The sequence below is a fragment of the Zootoca vivipara genome, chromosome 2 (genome assembly GCF_965207765.1).
Source record: "Zootoca vivipara chromosome 2, rZooViv2.hap1.1, whole genome shotgun sequence".
NCBI lineage: Eukaryota > Metazoa > Chordata > Lepidosauria > Squamata > Lacertidae > Zootoca > Zootoca vivipara.
In genome coordinates this window covers 67,392,611-67,417,870 of record NC_142584.1, presented here as the reverse complement: position 1 = coordinate 67,417,870, position 25,260 = coordinate 67,392,611, and the positions used below count along the sequence as shown (strand labels likewise).

Sequence of the window (25,260 nt, the reverse complement as noted above, 5' to 3'; positions counted from 1 at the left end):
TTTTGGCCTTAAGTGATATATTAATTAATTTTAAAATAACAATAAGCACTGAAAGCTGGGGCAAACCACCATGTGCAGTGGTACCTCTACTTACGAATTTAATGCGTTCCAAACGCACATTTGTAAGTCGAAAAAAATTGTAAGTCAAATCCCATAGGAATGCATTGGGAGAAAAATTCATAAGTCGAAGCAACCCTATCTAAAAATTCGTAAGTCGAAAAAATCCTATCTAAACCGCATCCAAGATGGCGGACGGAGCTCCATTCGTAAGTAGAAACATTCGTAAGTAGAGTTATTCATAAGTAGAGGTACTACTGTATTCACCAGGCCACAAACTCTGAGCCATGTCAAAGCTATCCATGCCTCTAGAGCAGGGATGAGGAACTGGTGGCCCTCCAGATAGTCTTGGGCTTCCAATTCCCGTCAGCCCCAGCCGGCATGGCCAGTGGGCAAGGAGGAAGGGAGTTTTAAGTGCAACATGAGGCAGCACTTCAGTGCTCTAGAGCAGGCAAGTCCAAAGTCCATGGGGGGGGGGGCTTATCTGGCCCGCCAGTCTGTTTAATCCGGCCCCTGTGGCAGTTTATTTACTGGGGTAAAATCCTAAAAATACCTCAACAACATCAATCCTAAGAAAAAGCTCAACAACTTTGGTTGGCTCTTTGGTCGGCCCTCATGGCCCTTTACTTCATCAAATCCGGCCCTCTTTGAAAAAAGTTTGGACACCACTACTCTAGACTGCAGGCACCCCCAAACTTCGGCCCTCCAGATGTTTTGGACTACATTTCCCATCTTCCCCGACCACTAGTACTGTTAGCTAGGGATCATGAGAGTTGTAGGCCAAAACATCTGGAGGGCCGCAGTTTGGGGGTGCCTGCTCTAGAGGGAATTCCATAATGGGTGCAACTAGGGGGAAGGCCCTGCTCCAGGTCTCCCGAGTTGGGGCTGAGTAAAGGTTTCAGCTTTTTTTTTTAAAAAAAAAATTCATTTTATAAAACAAACATATAAAACACACAACAAACAACTCATACAAAATTCTTTCCATTTCATAATTTTCCTTAACCTCGTTCAATGACTTCCCAACCCCCCCCCAACTGAATTTCATTGGTAATCAACTTTAGCAGTTTCCCATATTAATAATCTGAACTTAAATGTTATTCATATATGTAAATCTAATCATAGATAAAACAAAAATAACTAAAATACTAAACAAAACTCCTATTTCTATCCCGAAAGCCTATATCAACTTCCCTAAGGATAATAAAAAGTTATATATTATAATATTTTTTTAAGTAAAATTTAAATTTCTTCCAATTTTCTAACACTGTCTCTTTTTCTTGGTCACGGAGTCTCCCAGTCAGTTCAGCGAGTTGCATAAAGTCCAAGAGTAAAGGTTTCAGCTTATCCTAGACATGTTCGAAATACAGTATATTAAAAAAATGTCCAGTAGCACCTTAGAGACCAACTAAGTTTGTTCTCTCCAAGGTGCTACTGGACAGTTTATTTATTTATACTATATCAGACCAACACGGCTACCTACCTGAACCTAGACATCATGTTGGCCATGATGCAGCCACTACTTCTTCTCTGGCAGCCTGAATGGAAACAGAAAGAGGAGCTTCAGTCAGCCTTTCATCTGTCCCTCATACAACCAGCTACATTTTATTTCAGTCTGCAAATTGGTGTTGACTCTTAATTTCTACAAATGTGCATCACATAACACCCCGCCTTGGCCACCCTGTTTCCCAAATAGAAAGTGGGAAACACATATAGAAAGAGCTACAAATAAAGGGGGGAAGTCTGCATGGAAGCAAAGGCGCTGGTCAATCCTGGATGAATGAAGAAGATTAAGAAAACTGCATTTTATTTCAGAATAGGAATCAGAACAATGGTTCTCACAGAAGCAAAGACACCGGTTCTCAGAAGCAAAGACACTGATTCTAAATTCCTCATGATGACAAGAAGTCATAGAATGGTAGAGCTTGTGTTATGAAATGCAAGCAATTTATTGATAATGACACAACCAATCATTAGAGTACAATATTCAGTGCAAGTTGTGCCTTTCCCTGAGTGAAAGTGAAAGTAGCCGACACTGTCCTCTGGCCGTTGGACTACAATTCCCATCAGCCCCAGCCAGCAAGGTCAGGGGCAATGGGAGTTGTAGTCCAACAACATCTGGCAGAGGGGTACCCTAGGTTAAGCAGAAGTAAAGTCCAAGGTGAATATGTTATTTATAGACAAATAGGTGTGAGTTTGACCAAACTGCGGAAGGCAGTGGAGGACAGGAGTGCCTGGCCTGCTCTGGTCCATGGGGTCACGAAGAATCGCACACGACAAAACGACTAAACAACAACAAACAAGGTGTGTGATTGTTTTAAATGTTGCCTTTAATGCTGTAACCCACCTGGGACTTTAAGGCGGAGGGTGGGAAATAACTAATTAAATAGATTATTAAGTTGCATTTATTTTTACCAGTTTTATCATTTTATTAAGTTGCCTTAAATCCCCCTGAAAGTGTGGGTAATTTCTATTTAGGCTGAGTGAGCCCCAAATGGTCTGTGCCACCAACCGAAAACGCTCGCATACACACCACGCTTTGCCAACCTGTTGCCCTCCGGAAGTTTTGGTTTAGAACTCCCATTAACCCAAACCAGCGCACCCATGATAGCTGGGGGCTGATGAGGAGTCGTAGTGCATGCCATCTGGAGGGCACCAGGTTGGAGAAGGCTTCTTACTGTGCTGCATATGCATTCGAAAGCCTTGACTTGGGGCATCTCTCTCCCCCTCCCCCGCCGCCTGAGCCACGTCACTTTCACTTTCCCCGCACGGCTTCTTTATCCTGCACTGACTCCGGAGAGGTGAGTCTGCTGCCCATCGTCCCCCCGATGCCTCTGCAGCGCCAGCCAGCCAGCCAGCCTTGCCTAAAGACGGCAGCGAGCACGTCGTGGGCGGCCAAAGGAGGCGCCATTAGGAGCCGGGAGGAAAGACCCTCCTGGGTAGGGTGGTGGCGGGAATGTTCTCGCCTTCCAGTCCCGCGGAGTGTTTCCGCCGGTGGGGCCAAGCCTGGCTCCGCTGCGGGCGGGGAAAATTGGGCAACAGGGCCCCCTTGAAGCTGAGTAAACGACGAGGCAGCAGCTGTTCAATGCGACCCTCGCCCCGCTCGTGTCGCAATGGACGCGGTGGCGGGAGGGTCGCGCCTGGGAGCCGCTTCCTGACAAGCCCACAAGGCCGCCGGGCGGGTGTGCGGGATGGGAGGCGTTTTCCTGCTGGGGCGGAGAAGAAGGGGAAACTGAGAGGGACAGGCATTTGGTGGAAAAGGCTTATTCCAGGCTGCATGTTCAAAGTCCGTTTCGGGGGCCTAATCCGGCCCGCCGGTTGGTTTAATCCGGCCCCTGTGGCAGTTTCTTCCCTGAGGTAAAATCCTTTAAAAAACAACAACAACCCAACAGCTTCAGTCCTAAAAGAAACTCAACAACTCCGACCCTAAAAGAAGCTCAACAACTTCAAAACCAAAAGAAAACCTCAACAACTTTGGTCGGCCCCCACGGCCCTTCAGTTCATCAAATCTGGCCCTCTTTGAAAAAAGTTCAGACACCACTGGTTCGAAGCCTTTTGTGAAGGAACAGTTCAGGGACTGGCTGATGATAATGCCCGTAGCTGGAGCCATAGCTGCCAAGTTATCCCTTTTTTAAAGGGATTTTCCCTTATGCTGAATAGGCTTCCTCGCGAGAAAAGGGAAAACTTGGCAGCTATGGCTGGAGCGTGTCTTGAAAAGTTGGGTGTGTTTTGCTCAGAAGGGGCTGGGAGGAAGGGGAAGAAACCAAACTTGTTTTTGAGTAGTAGGATAGGTGATTTCTTTCTAGTTCATTATGATCCTCAGTGCCGGATTTACGTATAAGATTAACAAGCTATATTTTTGGGGCCCCAAAAAAATTTAAAGGGGAAAAAAACTGGATGTACATTTCCAAAATATAAGATAAATAACAAAATAAAACCTACATACAGCAACAGTGTTTTGTGTTGTGTCGGCTCCTATTTTTTATGTGCAAATGGCTTTAGATACCTATTAGGTCCATAAATTACCATATAGCATATATTCTACACAAAAAACAGTGACAATTTGTTGTTGACAAAGGACAGCTGGACATATAAAGGGCCCCGTTACCTTCAGTAGCTTAGGGCTTCATCAAACCTAAATCCGGCCCTGATGATCCCATCTACACCAAGAATTTTAAGCAGTACTGTACCATGTTACTTTAAACAGTTGTGGCTTCCCCTAAAGAAGTCTGGGAACTGTAGTTTGTTATGGGTGCTGAGAGTTGTTAGGAGATGCCTGTTCCCCACACAGAGCTACAATTCCCAGGGTTTGTTGGGAAAATGGATTGATTGTTAGAACTGCTCTGTGAACTGTAGCTCCGTGAGGAGAACAGGAACCTCTTAAAAAACTCTCAACACCCTTAACAAGCTATGCTTCCTTCCCAGGTTGCTTTGAGGGAAGTAATGATGAATAGCACAATCCTAACCACATCTATCAGAAGTAAGTCCTGCTTAATTACCTGGGACTTACCGGTAGTCCCACATAAATGGATTTGGATTGCAGATTTACATCCCTTGTTCAGGCAGTACAGTTCCAAAGTGGTTCCAAAGTGGTTCTTGTTTTTGAAATATACAGTGGCAGATGTAAATATGGGATGGATGGCTAGGTGGGCTGCTTCTGTGTAATATGGGTAAGGTAAAGAACCACACATGGATCCTAAAGTCAGTATGTGATGTCAGTGTTATTCCCTTCCCTTCTGCCCACCTGGAAACCTACAAAATGTATTCCAAAGACCTTGCGCGTGTGAGTTACTGCATGATGGGCAGGTAAAATATTTTCTTCTGGCACTTAAAATGGTTCTTTGCTTGCAGCCTTGCTGTGAGATGGTGATGAAGTCAGGAGGAGGAGCCATGATGCAGGACTACCTACTAGATGCCTTAGAGGACCTTGGCCAAGAAGATTTTGAGAAGTTTAAGTTTAAGTTGCGTATTGCAGCAGCTCCCGGGGGTAAGAATATTCCACTTGGACGGATGGAGAAGGCAACTCGGGAGAAGATGGTGGACCTTCTGGTTGAGTTTTATGTGGAGGAGGCTGCTGCCCTGATGATAACTATTTTTGAAGACATTGGTCTCAAGTACAATGCTTCTAAACTCAGCAAGGGTATGGATTTGTACTCACCTAGATATAATGTACTATATAATTGTTCAGTATAGCTAGTAATCACCTGGAGCAGGGGTCAGGAAACTTTTTCAGCAGGGGGCTGGTCCACTGTCCCTCAGACCTAGTGGGGGACTGGACTATATTTTGGAAAAATATATGAACGAATTCCTATGCCCCACAAATAACCCAGAGATGCATTTTAAATAAAAGGGACACATTCTACTCACGTAAAAACACGCTGATTCTGGACCATCCGTGGGCTGGATTGAGAAGGCGATTGGGCCACATCAGGCCCCTGGGCCTTAGTTTGCCTACCCATGGCTTAGAGGCTGTTCACCCGCCCCTAGCTCTGCTTACCTCACAATTTTACAAGTCCATTGTATTATTATTATTATTATTATTATTATTATTATTAAATCAGCTCCTTTCTGTGGAAATGGTCTGGCACAAAACAAAATTTCCCCTTGCAGGTATAAGAGGCTGGAAGGGAAAAGGGGAGGAAAGGAAACAGTAGCCCTTCTTGCAAATCCTTTCCAGATTTGGAGTGACACATTCTTTCCTTAAACTGCTCTTTTGTGAAAATCTGGTTATTTCTAAAATAAAATAAAATAATTTGAAAGATGTGTGCACACTGGTGAACACAAATCTGTGAACAAGCCTACAAGTGGCCTAGATTTCCTGGCTTGGAGCCAGGAAATTATTTCTGACTGTTCTTCTGTGTAAATCTGGTATATTTTAAAACTTGTATTTCAGTTTTTATTTTTTTACAACAAATTAAAAGGTGCATGCAGGGGTAAACAAATACCTGCTTGCATTCCCATAAGGGACCTCAGGTATCCAGAACTTATGATGGGAGGAAAGTACTAACTGAGGAGACAGGGACAGGCAACACACAGTGCAATACATCCCATGATGAAGGCACACAAACACACATAGAGAAAATAATTACTCGTGCTCGCATTAGTGCCCTGGTGTAGACACAGCCCAAGTGAAAGTAATTCATTTCTGACAGAAACCTTCCAATCTGTTCTCAGATAGCTGGGGGGAACACTTATTTTCCTCAAGCCATTCAACCAAGCAAAACGTTTTTGAACACCGTCAATTTACTTTCATGTGCTAAAATACAGTTCCTTCCATTTGTTCTGAAACAACATAGTAAAGGGAGGGAGAGACTTTTAAAAGCCAAGAAAAATAAGGAGGAAATGAAAAGGAAGGAAAGAACTCTGATGGGCTGGAGGGATGAGGCATGGGGGGCACTGCATAAAATAGGGTTGGGGTGGGCACATGGGGCTGCCATGCTGTAGGTTGCCCACCTGGGATGCAGATGATATAGAGCTGAATTTGATTCCATATGCTAGTTGACGTAAAGCCTCAAAGCCTGTTTCAAAGCTGGCCTGAACTCAGATTTGCAGGAAGCGGCTTGGTATGTACAGTGATTCTTTCAACTTTCCTATACATCATGACCACCAGAGTTAAAAAACCTACTGTTCACAATACAAAAATGTCTAACCAGTTATTTTATTTCTTTTTCAGAGATTGGGAAGCAAGTTCAAGGTATGTAGGCACCTCATTGTAAGCCATTGTAAGTTTTATTCTAGAACTCAAGATAAGTGGATCCCTTGTCATAACTTTTCAAAAGCAGCCTAGAGAGCCAAGAAGACCCTTGAGGCTCAGTAATTTGTAGAAAATGTTTGAAGGAGAAAAGCAAACAAAATTGGAAAACCACAGGATTGTGAGGCATAACTGCAGATATCAGGTAAGCATGGCCTCTGGGAGATGTAAGTAGTTGCATCGCTCTCTAATTTGGGAATATTTTACTGGACCAGTCTTGAGAGGAGAGGGAGTGGTAATAGAGAGCTGATGCTAGACAGAACAGGACTAGAGTTATTCTTCTAGGATTGCTGATGAGCTCAAAAATGGTCAGTGGTGGTCAGCATCTGACTTCCCAAGAGATTGTTTGTGGCTCCCAAAGATTCCCCCACATTTATATTTTTTATTTTAAGTAAGCTTTCTTTAATTGCTAACTCCTATGACCCACCTTTACTTTTTTAATCTTTTTAGTTTCTGCTCCCACAGGTATACCTGTGATGCCAAAAGATTTTCTGTGTCCCCAAGCCCCTCCCTTCAAACTTGACTTTTTATTTTTATTTTTTAAAAAATACTGACCACTCCCAGACGTCCCCTGCTGTACCTTGTGATGCCAAAAGGTTTTTGTTCTTTCCAAAGCAAATAAACAAAGACAGAAATTGACCACACCCACTTTCCCCTCTGTGACTACAGGCACTTTTTTATCAGCCGTATACACTTTGACATGCCCATGAGTCAGTACATTTTCAAATATATCTTGTTTATGATGGGGGGAAATACAGAGCCCATAAAGTAGAGCCAAAGTGAAAGAGATGTATGCTAGTTTAGGTTTTCCCCAACGAAAGGGACAGTTCAGAAACAGTGCAGGCAAACGGTATGCCAGATTCAGGGTATTTGAATGTTTTAGTGTATTCTTAATAGTTTGTTGGAAGCCGCCCAGAGTGGCTGGGGAAACCCAGCCAGATGGGCGTGGTATAATATATTATGGTTATGATGATTATTATTATGAACTCTGCAAACTTGCAAACACAGACCTTGGTAGTCTTGAGCAAAATAAAAGTTCTTTAACTTAGAGGGTCTACATAGACAAAGGACCACTGGGAAATCAAGGGTGCCTTGCATCAGGCAAGCATGTTGCAATGCCATGGCAGATAGTTAATCCTTCTCTCTGTCTATACTAGATTACAAAAAAAAGTATGCTGAGGATGTGAAGGAAGAATACTTGCTAACAGAGGACAGAAACAGCCTCTTTGGTGAGAGCACCCCATTAAATGCCCGTTACATAGAGTTACTTATCATCAAAAAACACCGGCCTCAGAAGCAGAGGGAACATGAATTGGTTGCTACTGGCAGGCTGCACATGGAGGTCTTGGAAACTCGCAGTTCAGATTATTCATCAACTGATATACAAAGCCTTTTTGAACCTGATGAATCGGGAATAGCCCCAAGAACCGTGGTGTTGCAAGGACCTGCTGGTATTGGTAAAACGATGACCGTGCAGAAGATTATGCTGGGCTGGGCTGCTGGGGAGCTGTACCAGGATGTCTTTGACTACGTGTTCTGCTTTCGCTGCAGAGAACTAAGCCTTGCTGAAGATACCATCAGCCTGGCTGACCTTATTGTAGATCAGTGTCAAGACATGTATGCCCCAGTGAAAGGGATTTTAGCCCACCCTGAAAAGCTGCTTTTCATCATTGATGGCTATGATGAGTTTTGTTGCTCCTTAGAGCTCATAGGAGACAGTTTCTGTGATGATCCTTATTCAAAGGTGTCCATACAGGGTGTTCTGAGCAGCTTGTTGAGAAAGAAGCTTTTGCCCAAATCCTACCTGTTAATCACCACAAGGCCTGGTGCTGCAGAGAGGCTGCATGGGTGCTTGAAGTTTCCAAGATTTGCTGAGATCCTTGGATTCACTGAGAAAGGTCGTCGTGAATATTTTTCCAAGTTCTTTAAAGATGATCAGAAAGCCAACCTAGCACTGAGATTCATTGAAAATACTGATGCAGTGTCCACCATCTGCTTCATCCCCATGGTGTGTTGGATCATCTGCTCTGTCATCAGAGTTGAACTGGAAACTGAAGACGAGATTGCAGACACCTTGGACACCACAACAAAAGTCTTTGTACAGTTTTCTCACAATCTTCTTAAGCATGAGTCTGCGAAATGGAAAAATTCCTCTCTGAATGAGCTCGGAAGACTCTGTTCCTTGGCACGGGCTGGCATCCTGGGACAGAAAGTTCTCTTTGAGGAGCAGGATCTTGAGGAACATAATTTAGAGGTTTCTCCTCTTAAAGACCTCTTTCTAGACAAAAGACCATTCCAGAGGGGGATTGGCCAGCACAATCTGTACAGTTTTCTCCATCTTTGCTTCCAGGAGTTTTTTGCTGCCATGTGGTATATTCTGCAGAAGGACTCAATGGAAGTTTCAGATAACAGTATGGGGGACTTGAAGACACTTTTAGCTGAGTGTGAGAAGCCAGGCAATGAGCATTTGACATTAACAGTATGCTTCATATTTGGCCTGAGCAGTGAAAAGGTGCGCATCTTTCTTGATCAAACTCTGCAGTGCAAGACATCTGACCTTGTGAAGCCCCTCTTGCTTCAGAGAGCAGCTGAAGTGGCAACTGAGGAGCCTCCTCGAAAAGGTCATTGCCTGCTGAAGTTTTTCCACTGTCTGTTTGAGACCCAGGAAGCAGAATTTGCAGAGTGTGTGATGCATCATTTCCAGAATATTGACCTTTCTTTCCAGACACTCTCGGTGTTGGACTGCAGGGTTCTGGCGTTCTGCTTGCAGCACAGTAAAATCGAGGATCACTCCATTGATCTAACGTTTTGCAGGCTGAAGTCTTACCACATCAGAGCTTTGGCTCCAGGAATAAAAAACTGTACAACTTTAAAGTAAGTGATGCCATCATATTGTTTTTCTAGGAACAGCAAGTACCAGGCATTGCAGGATTTGAGTGGATAGCCTGTGGGTTGGGCACTGATTTGTTTTTCCCTTTGTTACCAGGATTGCTTGCTGAAGGAGGATAGACACTCCCAGACTCAAGCACACTGTGTTGTAGTGATGGAATATCCATGTATTCACTTCTTCACCATTTCTGAAACCATATGAAGTCAATGTGGCAATATATGCCTTGTATAAATGCCTTGCTGTCAGTAACCATGGCTCAAAATGCCATCCAGTCTCCATCTTTGGCTCAAAAGCTCATGCAGTCTCCTTGTCCCCCTGCCTAGAATAGTATGCACAGGAAGGCGAAAAGCCCCTTGTTTCCCTGGCTTGAAAATCCTAGACCAGCAAAGTCATGCATGTAGTTGGGAGGTGCATACTGGGCTTGGAAAATAAAACAGAATTCTGGCTTGTGGTTGTTTTTCGACCAGAATCAATACCATGGTTGGAAAACAGAAGGAACGCCTGGGGGAGCAATAAGTGTGTAGGGGCAAGGAAGGGAGTAGAGCATGGGACCCTCCTTCTTGCCCACAGCACCCTCAGAAAGCCATGTCCTTTAGTTTTCAAGTATTTCTCTGTAAATGGCTAGAAGCCTGCTCTTTTCACAAGGAAGTGGAGATTTCACACTTCTGTGTGAGCCATTAAGTTTCTACATTGGATGGTCCAGTTCCCACCTTCTTATATTTCTCCTAGATTTTGAAGAATCAGTCCTGAATCTTTTTTCATCTTTCTCATTCTCTCTCTTTCTCTCTGTAGCTTTGGAAGTAACAAACTTGGAAACTCGGGAGTGCATGTTCTCTGTGCCACTCTGAAGGAACTAGACTGTAATGTGACTACTCTAAAGTAAGTAACAAGGGAGCAGAGACACATACAAAAAGTTGGGTGTATGTATGACGTCTTTGTGGGCTTGGAGTTCAGATTATTTGCTATCTGCGCACTATTCCAATGGAGCGCAGGGTCTGTTGGAGTCTGGGTGCAACTAGCTGGCAGTGAGAGAGAAATTTCACAGTGGGAAGGGTTTTTAGACACAAGTAGCCAGATACTGGTGCTGAGAGCAGGATGCAAAGACAGAGTAAGGTCTGGGAACAAGACTGTATGCAAACATACACAAATAACCTAGTTACGAACACAATTGTCAATTATATTGTTGCCACCTACCTAGATGTTGGTGAACACCTTATTCTGTGGAACTCCAGTATTTACATCTATTTTGATTTATCTCCATATGGATACCCTGTATGAACTATGCTACATGAACTCCGACTTATGACTGTGGACATTGCATTTATGTTGGACTAAGTCCTTTTTTGATACTTTGCAACACGTGGTTGTGCTATTTATGTTATTTTTCATTGCCTTTATAAATTCTTGAATGACTTGTTACAGCAGCCGGTTATTCCTGTTTATATAACTGGGAACAAGACCAACAGGACCAGGGCCAGCTCCACATCAGCAGACAAGTTGTCTCCAGAAGATACAGAGATCAGCTCCTTATAATTTCCTCTTAATGACTGCTCAAGTCCTACCTCCTAGTAAAGTGGGGGGAGGAAAGCACTCTGGCTCAGTAGCTTCCTAGTATGCCTTCTGGCACATAAGGCAACGAGGCATGGAGGAAAGAGGAATGTTAGGTATTCCTCATACTGACTATTCAAGTTGGCAACTTGGCTTCAAGTCGCAAGTTAAATTCTGGGAGTAGACTGAATAATAGTTTGCTTGTAACTATACATTCCTTTTGATTCTGTTCTCACCCAAGCTTCGAGGAAAGGATAATAGTGCTTAAATGTAGTGTGTGATCTGCCTATGACCTTGCATCCATTTTGTCCCTGCCAGTCTTGATGAGAATTACCTCACAGATGCTTGCGCCCAAGAACTTTGCAATATTCTGAGCACCAGACACACACTCAGCACCCTAAACCTTCAGAACAACTCCTTCTCAGAGGTTTCTGTGCCTTTCATCCGCCACCTCATGGAGACCTGCCCCAGCCTGTCTTTTCTGCGGTAAGTGCTGATAAAGGGTGGGAGAGAGAACTAACCTCGCCTTCCAGGAAACTGATAGGATTGCTTTGCTGTTGTTGCTCCTGAGGCCAACGAAGTGAAGTGGCAGGATGGGAGAAGTATTTTGACTGAATGGCAAAGGGTTAAGAGCAGGTTTCTCAGAGCATACCTGACCTTACAACTTGCACCAGAAGAGTTTGCTCTTTATAAGCAGATTCCAACATAACAAATACACACATCACACACACTTTCATCCAGAAACAGAGAGAGCATAGTTAAAAGAAAAAGGAAATTGCTGTTTCCAGTTCCTTTCTTTACATGGGAATAAAATGGTTTGAGCACATGATGTAAGGCCAAAAGCTGAAGCCAGTAAAACTTTCCATTCTGCTAGCACGCTCTCCTCCTGCTCTCATTTAGGTCCAACTTAGAGATTGATAGTTGTGTAAGCACCCAGTTCGTCCCACCAGATTTGTTCCTGGCCAACTGAAGACATGCTACAGACTTGCCAGATTCAATTAAAGCCATGGTTTTCTTGGACATAGCAGGAGAAGGAAAGAAAGAAGTTGCAATCATGCTTCTTGCTTGCCTCAATTGCAGCCAAACAAACACACTTGAGGGTGTGGAACAGTGTCAGTGAGGAAGGAGGAGAGAGGAAACACAACCTAAGTAAGAAGAGTCCTGAGGGTTGGAGGGCTGCATTTGGCCTCTGGGCCTGAAATCCCGTTCCCCTGTCTCAGTCACACATGTCCTGCTCCTGCATACCCTTAAAAAATATCACTCACTTCATTACCTTAAGTTAAATCACTGGGTCCTTCCTCTCTCTGCTGCTCACTTCCATTAAGGATATGAAGACAGAAAGTAGCATTGCAGCCCACTCATAAAAACTGCAGCTTCAGATCCTGGTATTCATTTGTGCTCATTTCTGGTTATCTTTCCTTTTCTTCCAGGTTGGAAAGTAATGGATTTGGTGAAAAAGGAAGGAAACGCTTGAAACAGCAAGAGAAAAAGATAACTAAGTCAGGACGTCCTTTTTTGTTGTGGCTGTGACACATTCTAATTTGTATGCTCTGGATCAACAGCAGTCATGTTACCAAAGGGCAGTATTGTACTGAATCAGGTAAACGTGCTTGTAGCTGCAGGATGGGAGTTCTAGAGCTGAACTCTTTCTTAAAAGAAAGAAAGGCAGCATTAAGGCTCAGATGCAAACCTGCCAACTTTAGTTGTTGGAAGTGCTTCCCAAACAGGAAGAATGACATGTGCAGTCATTGGATTTTTAAAAAAGTAAGCACTTTGATCAGCTATCTGATTTATTTATTTTTTAGTATTTTCTTACATAATCTAGCAGCCTTGTTTTAATTTAATTTGTATTTGTTGTTGTTGTTTAGTCGTTTAGTCGTCCGACTCTTCGTGATCCCATGGACCAGAGGGTTAATTTGTATACCACCTTTTTATAATGCTCTACAGAAGGCAGTTTACAAGCTGAAGAAACAACAAAATTAAACAACAAAGATCACACATCTTATTAACGATCCAATCCAACACAAATAAGGCAAATTTAAAAAATGACTTATAATCAACAACTTATATCCAATAAAGTAATACTGTATTCAACAATCCATTAGAATACAATAGTACACTATAAAATTTAATTCCAAAATACCAACAAATAATAATTAAATAGAAATTCATGACCAACAAGTACTGTACAATAAATCATTACTTAAATTATAAAGATAACAGCAAAATTACAATACATAAGATACTGCAATGCACAAAAATCCTTGTAAAAAGGTCAAATTGAGCAACAGGGGCACATACCGTAGTTTATGAAATTATTAAAAGATTCCTCCCGCCCCCGGGTCACGCAAAACTCCTCTCTTCCAGCTGCCTTTGCTGTTCTTAAAGCAGAGGCTGTTGGGAAAGGCTATTGCTCAATTGGACATGATTAAGGGCAGGCAAAATGAGGCTCTTTTTCTGTTCTTCACACTTCCCACCCAAGGGAGCTGACAAGATGCTGAGGCAGTTGTAGTTGTTAAAATGAGATGAAGCAGCAAGGTGTTATACCTACCGTACTCACATCTCCACGAGTGGCTAGAAACTAAGTATTCTCATAGCTTTATTACAAGTCTTGCAAGTTTTGTCCACTAATATGAAAGTTGGCAACCATGTTAATGGTATCTTCTAGGGTTGCCATATTTTGAAGATCAAAAAAGAGGACACGTTTGCCAACTTCTACTTTTAACTATGGATTGCTATGACAACACTTATTTTACAAACCCACGAAAAAGAGGGTGTGTCCTGGAAAAAGAGGGCATATGGCAACCCTACAACAAATCCAGGTCCTCTTCAAACCCTAGTCAAAATAATTTGCAGAGCTGTATATTGATATATAGTAACAGTGAGTGTATTATATAGAGGGGGTGAATCAGGAAGGGGTTTGCATGGAATCATCCTGGACTGTGTGGCCACTGTGAGAACAGGGTGCAGGACTAGATTGGCTATTTTGCTTTATCCAGGAGGACTTTTCTATGGCCCTGCAAGAACATGGTCTGCAAATCCATCACCATCTTTGTCACCTTCCCCTGGGCATATTCCAGTTTTTTAGTTATCCTAAAACTGCAGAACCCAGAAACAGACACTGTCTTCCAGGTGAAGTCGGACCAAACCAGAATAGAGTTTTACTATTACTCTTGTGCTCTGGACACTATATGTTCATTGTTTCAGCCTAAAATTTAATTACCGGTAGCCTTTTTAGTTGCTGCCTACTCCTGTTAATTAGTGGCCTGCTAAAAACCATAGATCAGGCTTCCTCAACCTCAGCCCTCCAGCTGTTTTGGGACTACAACTCCCATCCTCCCTGACCTCTGGTCCTGTTAGCTAGGGATGATGGGAGTTGTAGTCCCAAAACAGCTGGAGGGCCGAGTTTGGGGGTGCCTGACATAGATCATTTTCACATGTACCATTGTCAACCCAGGTATCACACATCCTCATTCCTTAAAATAAATAAATAACATATTTGTGCAAATACACAACCTTACATTTATCTCTGCTGAAATTCATTGTTAGTTTTTTAGTAGTTCTCCGCCCTGTCATGAAAATCTTGGTTCCTTTTTCAATCTTCTAAAGTCTTAGCTACCCTTTACAGCTTGGGATTATCTGCTAATTTTTATGAACATCCCTTCCTTCCTTCATGCATGACATTTGCCTCCTTCATATATTTTTTCTGTGTAATTTATTTAATGTTTATTTGTGGATTTAAATAGTACTAATATAATGACTCAAAATATTAAATAAGTAGAGCATATCCATGAAAATAAATGGCAAAATGTCACATTAAAACTAAGAAAAAGTGCACTGTTATTTATTTATTTCATTTATGAGTTGCTTCCCATGAAACATCGTGAAGTGATTAACAATAAAAGCATCCAACAATAAAACCATATTTTAAATTTTTAAAATCCCAGCACAGGTACAGATTGGGATAAGAATTAACTCCCCCCCCCTTAAGTGACACATTTCAGTCAAAGTAAAGCGTTTTTAGTGGGAGAGTTAAGAAAATGTTTAAATTGCTTTTGCTGAAATCATTGGGATGTGTGTTGTTGTGTGCCTAATCTTCTTTCCCCTTATTACTAACTCATAAAGAGAAGCATGGAAAATGAGGTGGAAGGCGGTGCTGGAAGTGTTTTGCATTGCCATCAGAACATAGGACGATTTCAGCCTAAAGTGGCTTAAAGGAAATGAAGGTCCATAGCCTGGGTGCTACCCCTGATAATGCCTAGTCATCTGTACTTAGAATCATAGAATCGTAGAGTTGGAAGAGACCACAAGGGCCATCCAGTCCAACCCCCTGCCAAGCAGGAAACACCATCAAAGCATTCTTGACATATGCCTGTCAAGCCTCTGCTTAAAGACCTCCAAAGAAGGAGACTCCACCACTCTCACACCACACCATACTTGAAGTTCTTCCACTCAGATGGTGCCTTTAGAAAAGCATCCCCAGCAAACATTTGCATTTCTTCTGAACGTGGCAGCTACAGTGTGGCTTTTAATTAAAAGCAGATGTAACATTTTATTGTGTTTCCCTAGGGATTTTTGTTCTCAGAAACTGTTGGGTCATGATTGTTGGGTCAGGTCACCCATTATAAAAGAGACCACCCCAATGTGCTTATGAAATGTTGCAGTTGTGCTCAGCAGACGGCACCAAGACACTAAAACAGCTTTCACAACTGAAACAGTTGTCTTCATTTCCCCTTAGTTATGGCCTTAGGAAGTGATTCATGGCGACCAGCTAAAGGGATAGCAGGAGTACCAGCTTGCAGGGGCATAGGAAGGGGGGGTGGGGCTCACCCCGGGTGTCATCCTTGGGGGTGTGTGACAAAATGGCACACCACATGGGTTGGCACCTACCATGGGGCCTGGCCTGCAGCACGCCCAAGCCACACGTCATTCCTGGGAGTGACGTGGTAGCTTAGGGCCCCACGCTGCCCGAAATGGCAGTGTGGGGCTTGTGTCCACCAGGCAAACTCTGTGCAGCTTGTTGCGCCGCCCCCCTGGGTGGATCGCCGTGCCGCCTCTGTGTGTAGATCGCCCTGCCCCCGCCGCTCCAGGTACCAGAGCAGCTAGCTATGTCCCTGCCTGCTTGATGGCATAGCTGCCAAGTTTTCCCTTTTCTCACGAGGAAGCCTATTCAGCATAAGGGAATTTCCCTTTAAAAAAGGGATAACTTGATGGTGCTAGTATCTCTGGGAAATGAATGGGACATATTGAGCAGCCCATTTTGCATGGAAGGTACCCATTTGCTCAGTAGCAGAGGGGGCCCTCTTGGTAGTTCGACTTCTTCAGAATTTTCAGGGGGCGGCTTGAGAGAAGGCATTCTCTGGCAGCCCCTAAGTTGCAGGCTTCCCTTCCCACAGAGATATGTCTGGCACCTTCATTATACAGTTTCCATTGTAGGCTGATGGTGCAACTCTTTATCCTGGCCTTTAACACTTCAGTTAAATATTTTTAGGAAGTACCTTACTCTTGTGACCGCAATTTGTTTTAAACTTTTAATATCATGGTAGCAGTTGTGCTATTCTGATTGTTCCATCAATCCAAGCATTTTTGTTTGCATCCTTTGTTAAAGAAGAATGCAGGGCACAGATGGCTAATAGAGTAATGTCTGTACTCTTCTGCGGTTCCCCAAAGAAAGGAGAGGTGTGTGGTGGCGGCAGGTGACTCCCTACGGAGGGGAACAGAGGCAGCAGCGTGCGAGGGGATTGATTCGTTTCAGTTTTGTTTACACAGAGTATAATGCACAGAGTATTGGAAACAAGCAAGAAGAACTTGAGCTCATGATGCAGGATTGCAAATGTGACTTAACAGGCATTATTGAAATCTGGTGGGATGAGACTCATGACTGGAATGTAGAAATTGAGAGGGCAACCTGTTCAAAAGGAAAAGATCAAACAGGGAGGGGAGAGGAGTAGCATTATAAGTAAAGGATGTGTACACTTGCAAAGAGGTCCATGACTTGGAGCGTGGAAGGCAGATTGAGAGCATCTGGGTGAAAATTGTAGGACAGGAAAACAACAGTGACCTTACCGAGGACTTGGATGATGTCTTCCTAGAGCCAAACATTTGAAAAGGTGAGATACAGTTGTCATGGGAGACTTCAACTACAGTACCCCAATATCTGTTGGAACTCAAACTCTGCCAATGATGTGAGGTCATACAAATTCCTCCATTGCCTCAATTTCATTTCCCAGAAGGTGGAAGAAGCAACAAGGGGGTCATCTCTCTTGGACCTGGTACTCACCAACAGGGAGGAACTGATCAATAAAGTGAAAGTTTAGGCAGCGGGTTTAAATAGTATGTAGAAATTACTAATACGTTGACTGATTTTCTCTGCAGTTGTAATTTGTATCAATACTTAATATTGTTTATTAAAGAAATGTGGACCTTTGAGGGTGGGAATTTGAAATATTATTAGCATCAGAACAAGATAAGGGTTTAATCGGTAAGGCCTATAATTATTAAATCGGATAAGAAGACTGGTATATTTATATAAAAAAGCTAAAAATATTCAACAAGAATTAACAGAAGGAATGGAAATGGATTATAACTACAGATTTCAAGGAAAATGCCTATGAAGTCCAATGTCAGTGCAGGTATATTCTCAAAAAAAATGCTGGAGCTGTGATGTGAACTAAGCAGATTTCCTTCATGTTTTTTGCAGTTGCCCAGTAATCCAAATTTATTGGCATGCTATTATAAATATTAGAAATGACTGGTTATTTATTGTTAAAATGACTGGTTATTTATTGTTAAAATGACTGGTTATTTATTGTTAAATTACTCTAAAATATTATTATTTGAAAGGTACAGTACATGGCATTGATTTGCAAAATGTTTTAAATTGACTAGCTGTGGCATTGCAAAAGGTACCCTGGAAAAAGTACAATGCCATCAGTAACAGACTGGGTTGAAACTATCTGGAATATAGTAAAAATTGTTTTCTTACGTGAACAGCCTTAGGAAGTCCAATAGAAAAAGTTGCAAATCTGCAATCCCACTAGGTGGCACTCATGATGTTTCTCCAAAATGGGTTCGATGCTGTGGGAAATTTCAGGTGACCCAATGTCTAGACACCCTGACTGAATTCCACAAACAGAATTTCAGGAATGGGAGTAACCAGAAGTTTAGCTCAATGAAACCCCTCCCCCCCTGAATATTGTGGTTTTCTCTTCAAGTAATCAAGCAGAAGGTTCTAGGGGAGGGGAGCCAATGGTGGACTAGAGCTGGGAAGAGCCAGATTAAAAAAACCCCTCGATCATGAACTAGACTAGGTGCCCTTGAGGTAGGTAGTCACTATCTCTCAGCCTCACACAGTTGGTGCAAGGATAAAATGGGAATGGTCAAGAACCATGTATGTTCATTGGAAGAATAATGGGACATGAATGCAGAAAAATAAATAAAGCCTGTTGCTATGTGTGAGAGAGAAATGCCCGCAATTTATCAAATCCACATGGGTTGGAAATAGAAGCACAATCGGTCCAGGAAAGGATTGTCCTCACGTGTTGAGAAAACGTTTTTGGCTGGCAGAATTGTGCCGCTAGCTTCATTGCTTCTGGCAAGTATGCAACCAGCTACTGTCATTTTCCTCATTTTTCTTTTTCCTGCTTTTATTGTGGAAAGCAAATGTTGCCCTCCATATGTTTTTTGACTCCAGCAAGTCCATGCTGGCTGGGGCTGCTGGGAGTTGCAGTCGAAAACATCTAGAGGACACCAGCTTGGCAAAGGCTGAGCTGCAGTGTACTGTACCTAGAAATTCCCACTGTTCATCGGAGGGCAGTGGATAGGAAGCAGTGGCAGAGTATAACCCTCAGCTGAACTCTGTCCATCAAAATAGCAGAGTATGGTAAGCACAAGACTGTTCTTTTTCTTCCCCAATTATCCTCAACTGTAAGTGAAATTAGAAGGATGGAATCTCTTTCTTTCTCTCACTCACTGATGAGGAACAGAGCAAAAGATCTGCCTGTGAGCAGCACTAAAAAATGTATCAGCCTCTGTCTGAAAGCAAACATGAGCTGCACACATGTTGGTTTTCCTACAGATTGGCAAGAAATTTGAATTCATAAATCGGTCAAATTCTGGCTCAAGGATTTGTCTCTTGACAGCTTGTGGGTTGGGCTGTGCAGAAATTCTTCCTTTACTTGCATTCTTCAGACTGGCTGCAATGTTTATAGGCAGAGGCAATCCTTACAACATCCTAATTGGTTCCATATTTATTACATGCCCGCCTTATATAAACCTAGCAGGAGGACTCCTGAGAGCTCCAGGCTGCTGAGAAAGGCTGGCTGCTTGTGCAGATCGCCTAACAAGGTGGGTACACTTACCTCTTGCACAGGATCATAGCTCACCGCAAAAAAAGTGTGGGATGGGGAGTTTATGTGCACATAAATGTTTTAGTTTTATTAATTAAGGCTATACTAGTGATGTTAATGATGATGATGATGATGATGATAATTTTCCTGTTACCTGCACAAGTCCTAAGGCAGATGTAGGCCAAGTTGCAGTTGGAGCTGCCACAGCAGAGCATCCTCCTGCTGCCTTTCCCTCTATTTTTCACCTCTTTGTTTTCACCTTTCTGTCCACCTATCCTCTGGTTACGTTTTCTGTCCGCTTCCTTTTCTCTTCCTCAGCTTCCCTCAGCTCCATTCTCTTGTTCCCTTCGTTTCCCTCCATTTTATCTTTTCAATACTCTCCTCCCTCTCTAGCCTCTTCCCCTCTTCCCACCCTTCTCCACACCTCTCACTTTCCCCACTTCTTCCCGGGATATATGCCCTTACATGAATGCATGTCAAGCTCTAGGGTTGTTTGAAATGCAGAAACATGAGACTCGGCTCATGTGTTTCTCTTGGTTTGCAGAAATGCCAGAAGGTTCAGCCAGCTGCCTATAGCACAGAGCAGAACAGAGACCGATTGTAAAGGGCAACAACATGACCCAGTGGCTAAAAGCTGAGGTAGAGAGATGTAATGTTGCAATTTCCCACCCATTGGGATAAATAACTTTCCTATTTCGTAAACCACTTTGAGGTTTTTTTGGTTTTTTTTTACAACCAAGCTGTTTTAATAAATTTTATGAAACGAATTATGAAATAAATGCATCTGTCTCAGCCACTCTTTAGGAAACCTTTTTGTATAGATAGGAGTGTAATAGGCTGATCATAACTGAGGACCTTCAAAAGAATATTCAAACTAAGTGTATGTTGATTCCTATGGGAAAGAGATAACTGGGCCCCACTGCAGCATACATAGAAGCTGATTTTCTCCACTGATTCTTTAAGCAGTCCTTTAACCTGGCAACAGGACATCAGTGTGGGGTGGGACACTGTCTCTTTCCCTTCCAAGAATGCAAAAGAAAATGCTTTGTTCTCTCTTCCCCATAATGGGGCAGGAGAGCAGGAAACTGTCTGTGTATGAGAGAGAATATGCTGTGTTCCTACATGTAAGTGTGTATGAATGAGTGCATGTTTTTGACTGCCTGTTGTGTAAGAATGTCTGCATGCTCTGTGCCTGCATATATCTACATAAACTTTGTTTTCCACTTTTTATTATAAACTAATCCCAAAGCTGGGTACCAGACTAATAAAACATGATTAAATTGTAATTTAAATAACTATAAAGCAGGCAAGAGCAAATGCACAGGCCAAATAATACCTATTAGTACCGGTAGCTTAAATGTCATTCTCCCCACCCCAGAATTTCATGACATATTTTTATGGTGGTGTACACACCAGAGAGGGGGCAGCGATGTTGTCATCCAGTGCACATTATCTGATTTGTCCCCATGTCTGCAAAACCCCAAAGTATTCAGTTAAGCTGTCATCTGCGTTTTTGTCTCCACTGTGTACCTCAGATTAACTGCAGTTTACATTTTAAAACCAAATAGGAACTACTTTGAGGGAAAGCACATCAAACAGCAGTATTTCTCAACTAGTTACAGGATGTATATGGATTGTGGCTAATGTCATGCGTACTCTGCTTTAAACACCAATGGTGGCTGCGCAGTAGAGCTGGAACAAATGGTAATGCTTTCACAGCCACAGATTCAATCTGGGGTAGTGAATAGGCCTTCAGTTGTTGCTGAAAGCTTACAAGAGTGTAGTACTGGGTAACCACAGGAGCATAGGAAGTTGCCTTACATTGAGTCAATACTCATTGGTCAATCTAGCTCAGTATTGTCTGCAGCAGAGGTGGAGAACCTTTTCTGGCCAGAGGGGGTTGGATCTTAATCTCCCCACACCTGTCAGGTCCAATTTGACAAGTAGTTGATGCTTGAAGTCTTGTACTTTGAAAGCCCTTTGCAAGCAGCCCCATGCTGTTCCTTAAACTTCTGAACATTGGAGGTTTAAAAAGCAGCTGTTGTTTACAAAGGGCTTTCAAACAGCCCCCTGCTCTTTGAACATCTGGTTTTTGGAAAGCTTTCCAAGCAGCCCCGTGTCCCTGCATCTCTCTGTACTACTTACCTGCCCATGTCTGTGAGGGAGGTGTGTGCAGGTGAGCCACACTCATTTTGAGCACACCTACCACTGGCATGGGGTGGATAGCTGACAATGTGTGACTCAGGTTAGAAAAGGTTGGCCGCCCCTTTTTTAGAGCCTTGTAGGCCATGTTGTGAGGGTGCCCTGAAAAGTGTGTAAAAAATATTGTCAATAAATAAATAATAACACCCCCCCTATTCATCTGTCAAATGTGTCCATGCTGCTACATGTGCTTCTAAGGGTGTGTTTCTCTGTTTTTCCTCTCATGCAGACTGAATTCCTGTTGAGGAAAACCTCTCCATCTTCGACCTGCTAAAGATCCAGAAAAGTTGCCCATTTCCCCCTCTCCAAACAGCTAAAGATGAATAAAATTATTGTTTATGAAGAGGAAAACTTTGAGGGGTCCAGGAAAGAATTCACTTGCAGTGTTCCTGACCTACGTACTGTAGACTTTGGGGATTGCATTTCCTCCCTTAAGGTGATTGGACAACCTTGGCTGGTCTTCCGTGATCCCAACTATAAAGGTGTGGGTTTTGCATATGAAGAAGGTGAACATAAGCACATCCAGTTAAGTAATAATATTTCTTCTATCGAACTAGTCACTGAGGACTTGGAAGATCCTCAGATCACACTTTTTGAGCACCCTAACTATGAAGGGATAAGCAAAGTGATAAAAGAAGAAACCAACCTAAGTTATGGGTATTTCAATGAGAAGGCATCTTCCCATATTGTCCAGAGGGGTGCCTGGCTCCTCTATGAACATCCAAAGAGAGGTGGTTGGTACTATATAGCTCGAGAAGGAGGGAAGCTTGGTAACTATGGCACATTGCATTTCCATGATAGGTGTTCCCATGTGTATCCCCTTAAAAGTGGCCGGCCTGTTATCACTAGCAGGATCTTATGGGATCGCAGGAACTTGGAGAGTGAGAGGGATGTGATGATTGATGAGATAAATTGTATCAACACCACAGAAACAGAGCAGACATTCACCACCACCAGCAGTCGAACCTATGAAATATTCACAAGCCACAGCTTCAAATTAGCAGCCCCTAACTGCCAAATAAATGAGAGTTTCAATTTAAGCATAGATCCCAGCACCAACCTGACAGTAGAAAAAGGAAAGATTGACTCAGTTACTACTGTAAACCAAGTCGAGGTGACCATGCCAGCCAAGGTCCCCCCAAAATCGGAATTGAACATCCAGGTGATCATGAAGGTAGTCACGGCCTCTGTTCCTGTAGAGCTGATCATCACCATTAATGGTAAATCAAGGACGGAAAATGGGCAGTATCGTAGTGTGTCAGGACGCAACATCACCACCAAATACACCATGAAATCAGTGAAAAATTAAGCAGAGGACCAGTAATCATCAAAAGCAAAATGACCATGCCAGGCAACAACCCACTTTCATTTTGAACTGAACAGCTGTAGCTGCATTTCTTCTTCCATGGAAAGATAAGTACTTGGCATCTGGAACAAGGAAAACTTCTTAAATAATATTTTGTTGCATGTTCCTTGATCTGCTATTACTGCAGACATTAAAGACACTATACCAGATGAAATTCCTGAAAGTAGCAAGACTCCGATGCTGGTTTCAAGGGACTGATGAAGTGCAAATTGATAACAGGAGGACTGTGTAATTCACATAAAAATATATAGCAAAGAAATCTGGAATCCACAGTCAGTACAATGAACTAGAAAATAGTCTCACTTCAATGACAAAAGACATCCGACAGAGAATCCAACAGAAAGTAGCTGTTAGGACACAGATTGGTAATAAACAGCTTGCAGGCTCAGTTAAGCCTCCACAGCAACTCTGTATGGTCTGCAGTTCTACTTACGCTTCTTAAATCCTATCTGATTTTTAAAATGATTTCTAGGGTGAATGGTTGCAGATATGCACCTTCAATGCTACATTTAAGCACTCTGGAGAACATACTTCTGCCAATTTTGCATCATTATATTTTTGCATCATGTATTAGGCTCCAGCTGCTGTTTGGATGCTTTTCTGCTTATTAAACCAGACTGGTGAATATCTCAATACAACTATACGTATATGATTATACTCTTAGGAAGGGGGTGACAGGGCTGCATGATGAAGAACGGTGTGTGTGTGTGTGACATGGGGTCCTCCAGGTGTTATTGAATACCCACACCTATCAGCCCCAGCCAGGTTCAGCAATGATCAGGATGGGTGAGAGTTGTAGTCCGGCAATGTTTAGATGGCTACAGCTTCCATATCCCTCATCAAGAGGTTATGAGATAATTATATGACTCACAGTGCAGTCCTAAACTCAGTCCTAAACTCCCACTGAGTTTAATGAGGCTTCCTGCCATTTAATTATGTTAAGGGTTACAGCCTCACACTTCTACATCTAATTCAAACTAGTCCACTTTGCTCATTCCAGTATTCAGATGGACAATAACTTTATATTCTACCCAAGTTTCTTAAAGCTAGATTCTGCCTGCCAATATATACCATGTACTATAATGATCTTTTAGATCCTCCCCTCAAAATACAATTTGTTTCTGTAACATCATTTAAGTTAAATGGATCTTATTAGTAAACGAGACAGTATGCCTGATATTTGCATGAATGCCATGTTAGATGCAAGAGCAGAGTATAGTATCTAAGATATTACAGCTTTGTTTTTTATGTAGCACAGAGCATAATAGAAAAATGAGAAAGCAGAGTTCCATCAATTCATTTCACCCTGTCCTTTGGCTGAGATAATATTAATTGCAATCTTCTTACTGTATAACAGTGTATTATTTCAGCAAAATAAGGATTGACGATGGATCTCCTGTGGCCCCTGAGGTTGTAAATTAGACATGGACAATTTTGGGGTGTTTTTAAATATGTAGGTTAGTCTATACCAGGCACCCCCAAACTGCGGCCCTCCAGATGTTTTGGCTGACAACTCCCATGATCCCTAGCTAGCAGGACCAATGGCCAGGGAAGATGGGAATTGTAGTCCAAAACATCTGGAGGGCCAAAGTTTGGGGATGCCTGGTATATACAAACATCACATTCTCTAATAATTGTACTATATGATTAGGATGATTAGGACCTCATACATCATTATTACACACACACACACACACACACACACAGAGAGAGAGAGAGAGAGAGAGAGAGAGAGAGAGATTATTTGTCAAAACATTCAGTTTACATAGAGCATAAAATATACCTATTTTTAATGTATCAATAAACGTTGCCCTAAAAACAACAACCATGTAGCAAACAATGTATGATGTTCTACACAAACATAATCCACTCACACACATGTATAGGCCAGGGGCCATCAAAAAATGAGTGAGTGAGGGTGGTTGTGACAACAAATACAGAAGGCCAAAGCATTGCTAAGAGAGTGGTGGAGAAAGACCAAGATGGAGGCTGCAAACTGGTTCCTCAGTGGCAGAGAGATCTGGACAGTACATAGCTGCCAAGTTTTCCCTTTTCTCGCGAGGAAGCCTATTCAGCATAAGGGAAAATCCCTTTAAAAAAG

The 25,260-nt window shown here is 42.6% G+C and overlaps 2 protein-coding genes across 7 annotated transcripts; both read left to right on the top strand.

The window, feature by feature from the left end:
* Positions 1 to 2,245: 2,245 nt before the first annotated feature.
* LOC118080551 (NACHT, LRR and PYD domains-containing protein 3) lies at positions 2,246 to 13,745 on the top strand. 4 transcript variants are annotated; one of them, XM_035105952.3, is made up of 7 exons: positions 2,246 to 2,358; positions 4,906 to 5,194; positions 6,728 to 6,748; positions 7,963 to 9,679; positions 10,488 to 10,574; positions 11,562 to 11,729; positions 12,674 to 13,745. In XM_035105952.3, the coding sequence occupies exons 2-7, from the start codon at positions 4,918 to 4,920 to the stop codon at positions 12,771 to 12,773; spliced, it is 2,370 nt and encodes a 789-aa protein (XP_034961843.2). In that variant the 5' UTR covers positions 2,246 to 2,358; positions 4,906 to 4,917; the 3' UTR covers positions 12,774 to 13,745. The 4 variants fall into 4 exon arrangements, with proteins under 4 accessions (XP_034961843.2, XP_034961842.3, XP_034961841.2 ...); XM_035105951.3 differs by lacking the exon at positions 2,246 to 2,358 and adding an exon at positions 2,714 to 2,855; XM_035105950.3 differs by lacking the exon at positions 2,246 to 2,358 and adding an exon at positions 2,861 to 2,993.
* Positions 13,746 to 19,010: 5,265 nt separating this feature from the next.
* Positions 19,011 to 23,797, top strand: LOC118080552 (epidermal differentiation-specific protein). 3 transcript variants are annotated; one of them, XM_088663187.1, is made up of 2 exons: positions 19,011 to 19,125; positions 22,023 to 23,797. In XM_088663187.1, the coding sequence occupies exon 2, from the start codon at positions 22,113 to 22,115 to the stop codon at positions 23,100 to 23,102; it is 990 nt and encodes a 329-aa protein (XP_088519313.1). In that variant the 5' UTR covers positions 19,011 to 19,125; positions 22,023 to 22,112; the 3' UTR covers positions 23,103 to 23,797. The 3 variants fall into 3 exon arrangements, with proteins under 3 accessions (XP_088519313.1, XP_034961845.1, XP_034961846.1); XM_035105954.3 differs by lacking the exon at positions 19,011 to 19,125 and adding an exon at positions 19,450 to 19,589; XM_035105955.3 differs by lacking the exon at positions 19,011 to 19,125 and adding an exon at positions 20,125 to 20,230.
* The last annotated feature ends 1,463 nt before the right edge of the window (positions 23,798 to 25,260 follow it).

Bases quoted from the DNA above. Each gene is read 5' to 3' on its own strand.
- LOC118080551 (XM_035105950.3), top strand. From the start codon at position 2,883: ATGCCTCTGCAGCGCCAGCCAGCCAGCCAGCCTTGCCTAAAGACGGCA. The intron at 6,749-7,962 runs GTATGTAGGCAC...TGTCTATACTAG, and splicing joins GATTGGGAAGCAAGTTCAAG to ATTACAAAAAAAAGTATGCT. The intron at 9,680-10,487 runs GTAAGTGATGCC...TTCTCTCTGTAG, and splicing joins AAAAACTGTACAACTTTAAA to CTTTGGAAGTAACAAACTTG.
- LOC118080552 (XM_088663187.1), top strand. From the start codon at position 22,113: ATGAATAAAATTATTGTTTATGAAGAGGAAAACTTTGAGGGGTCCAGG.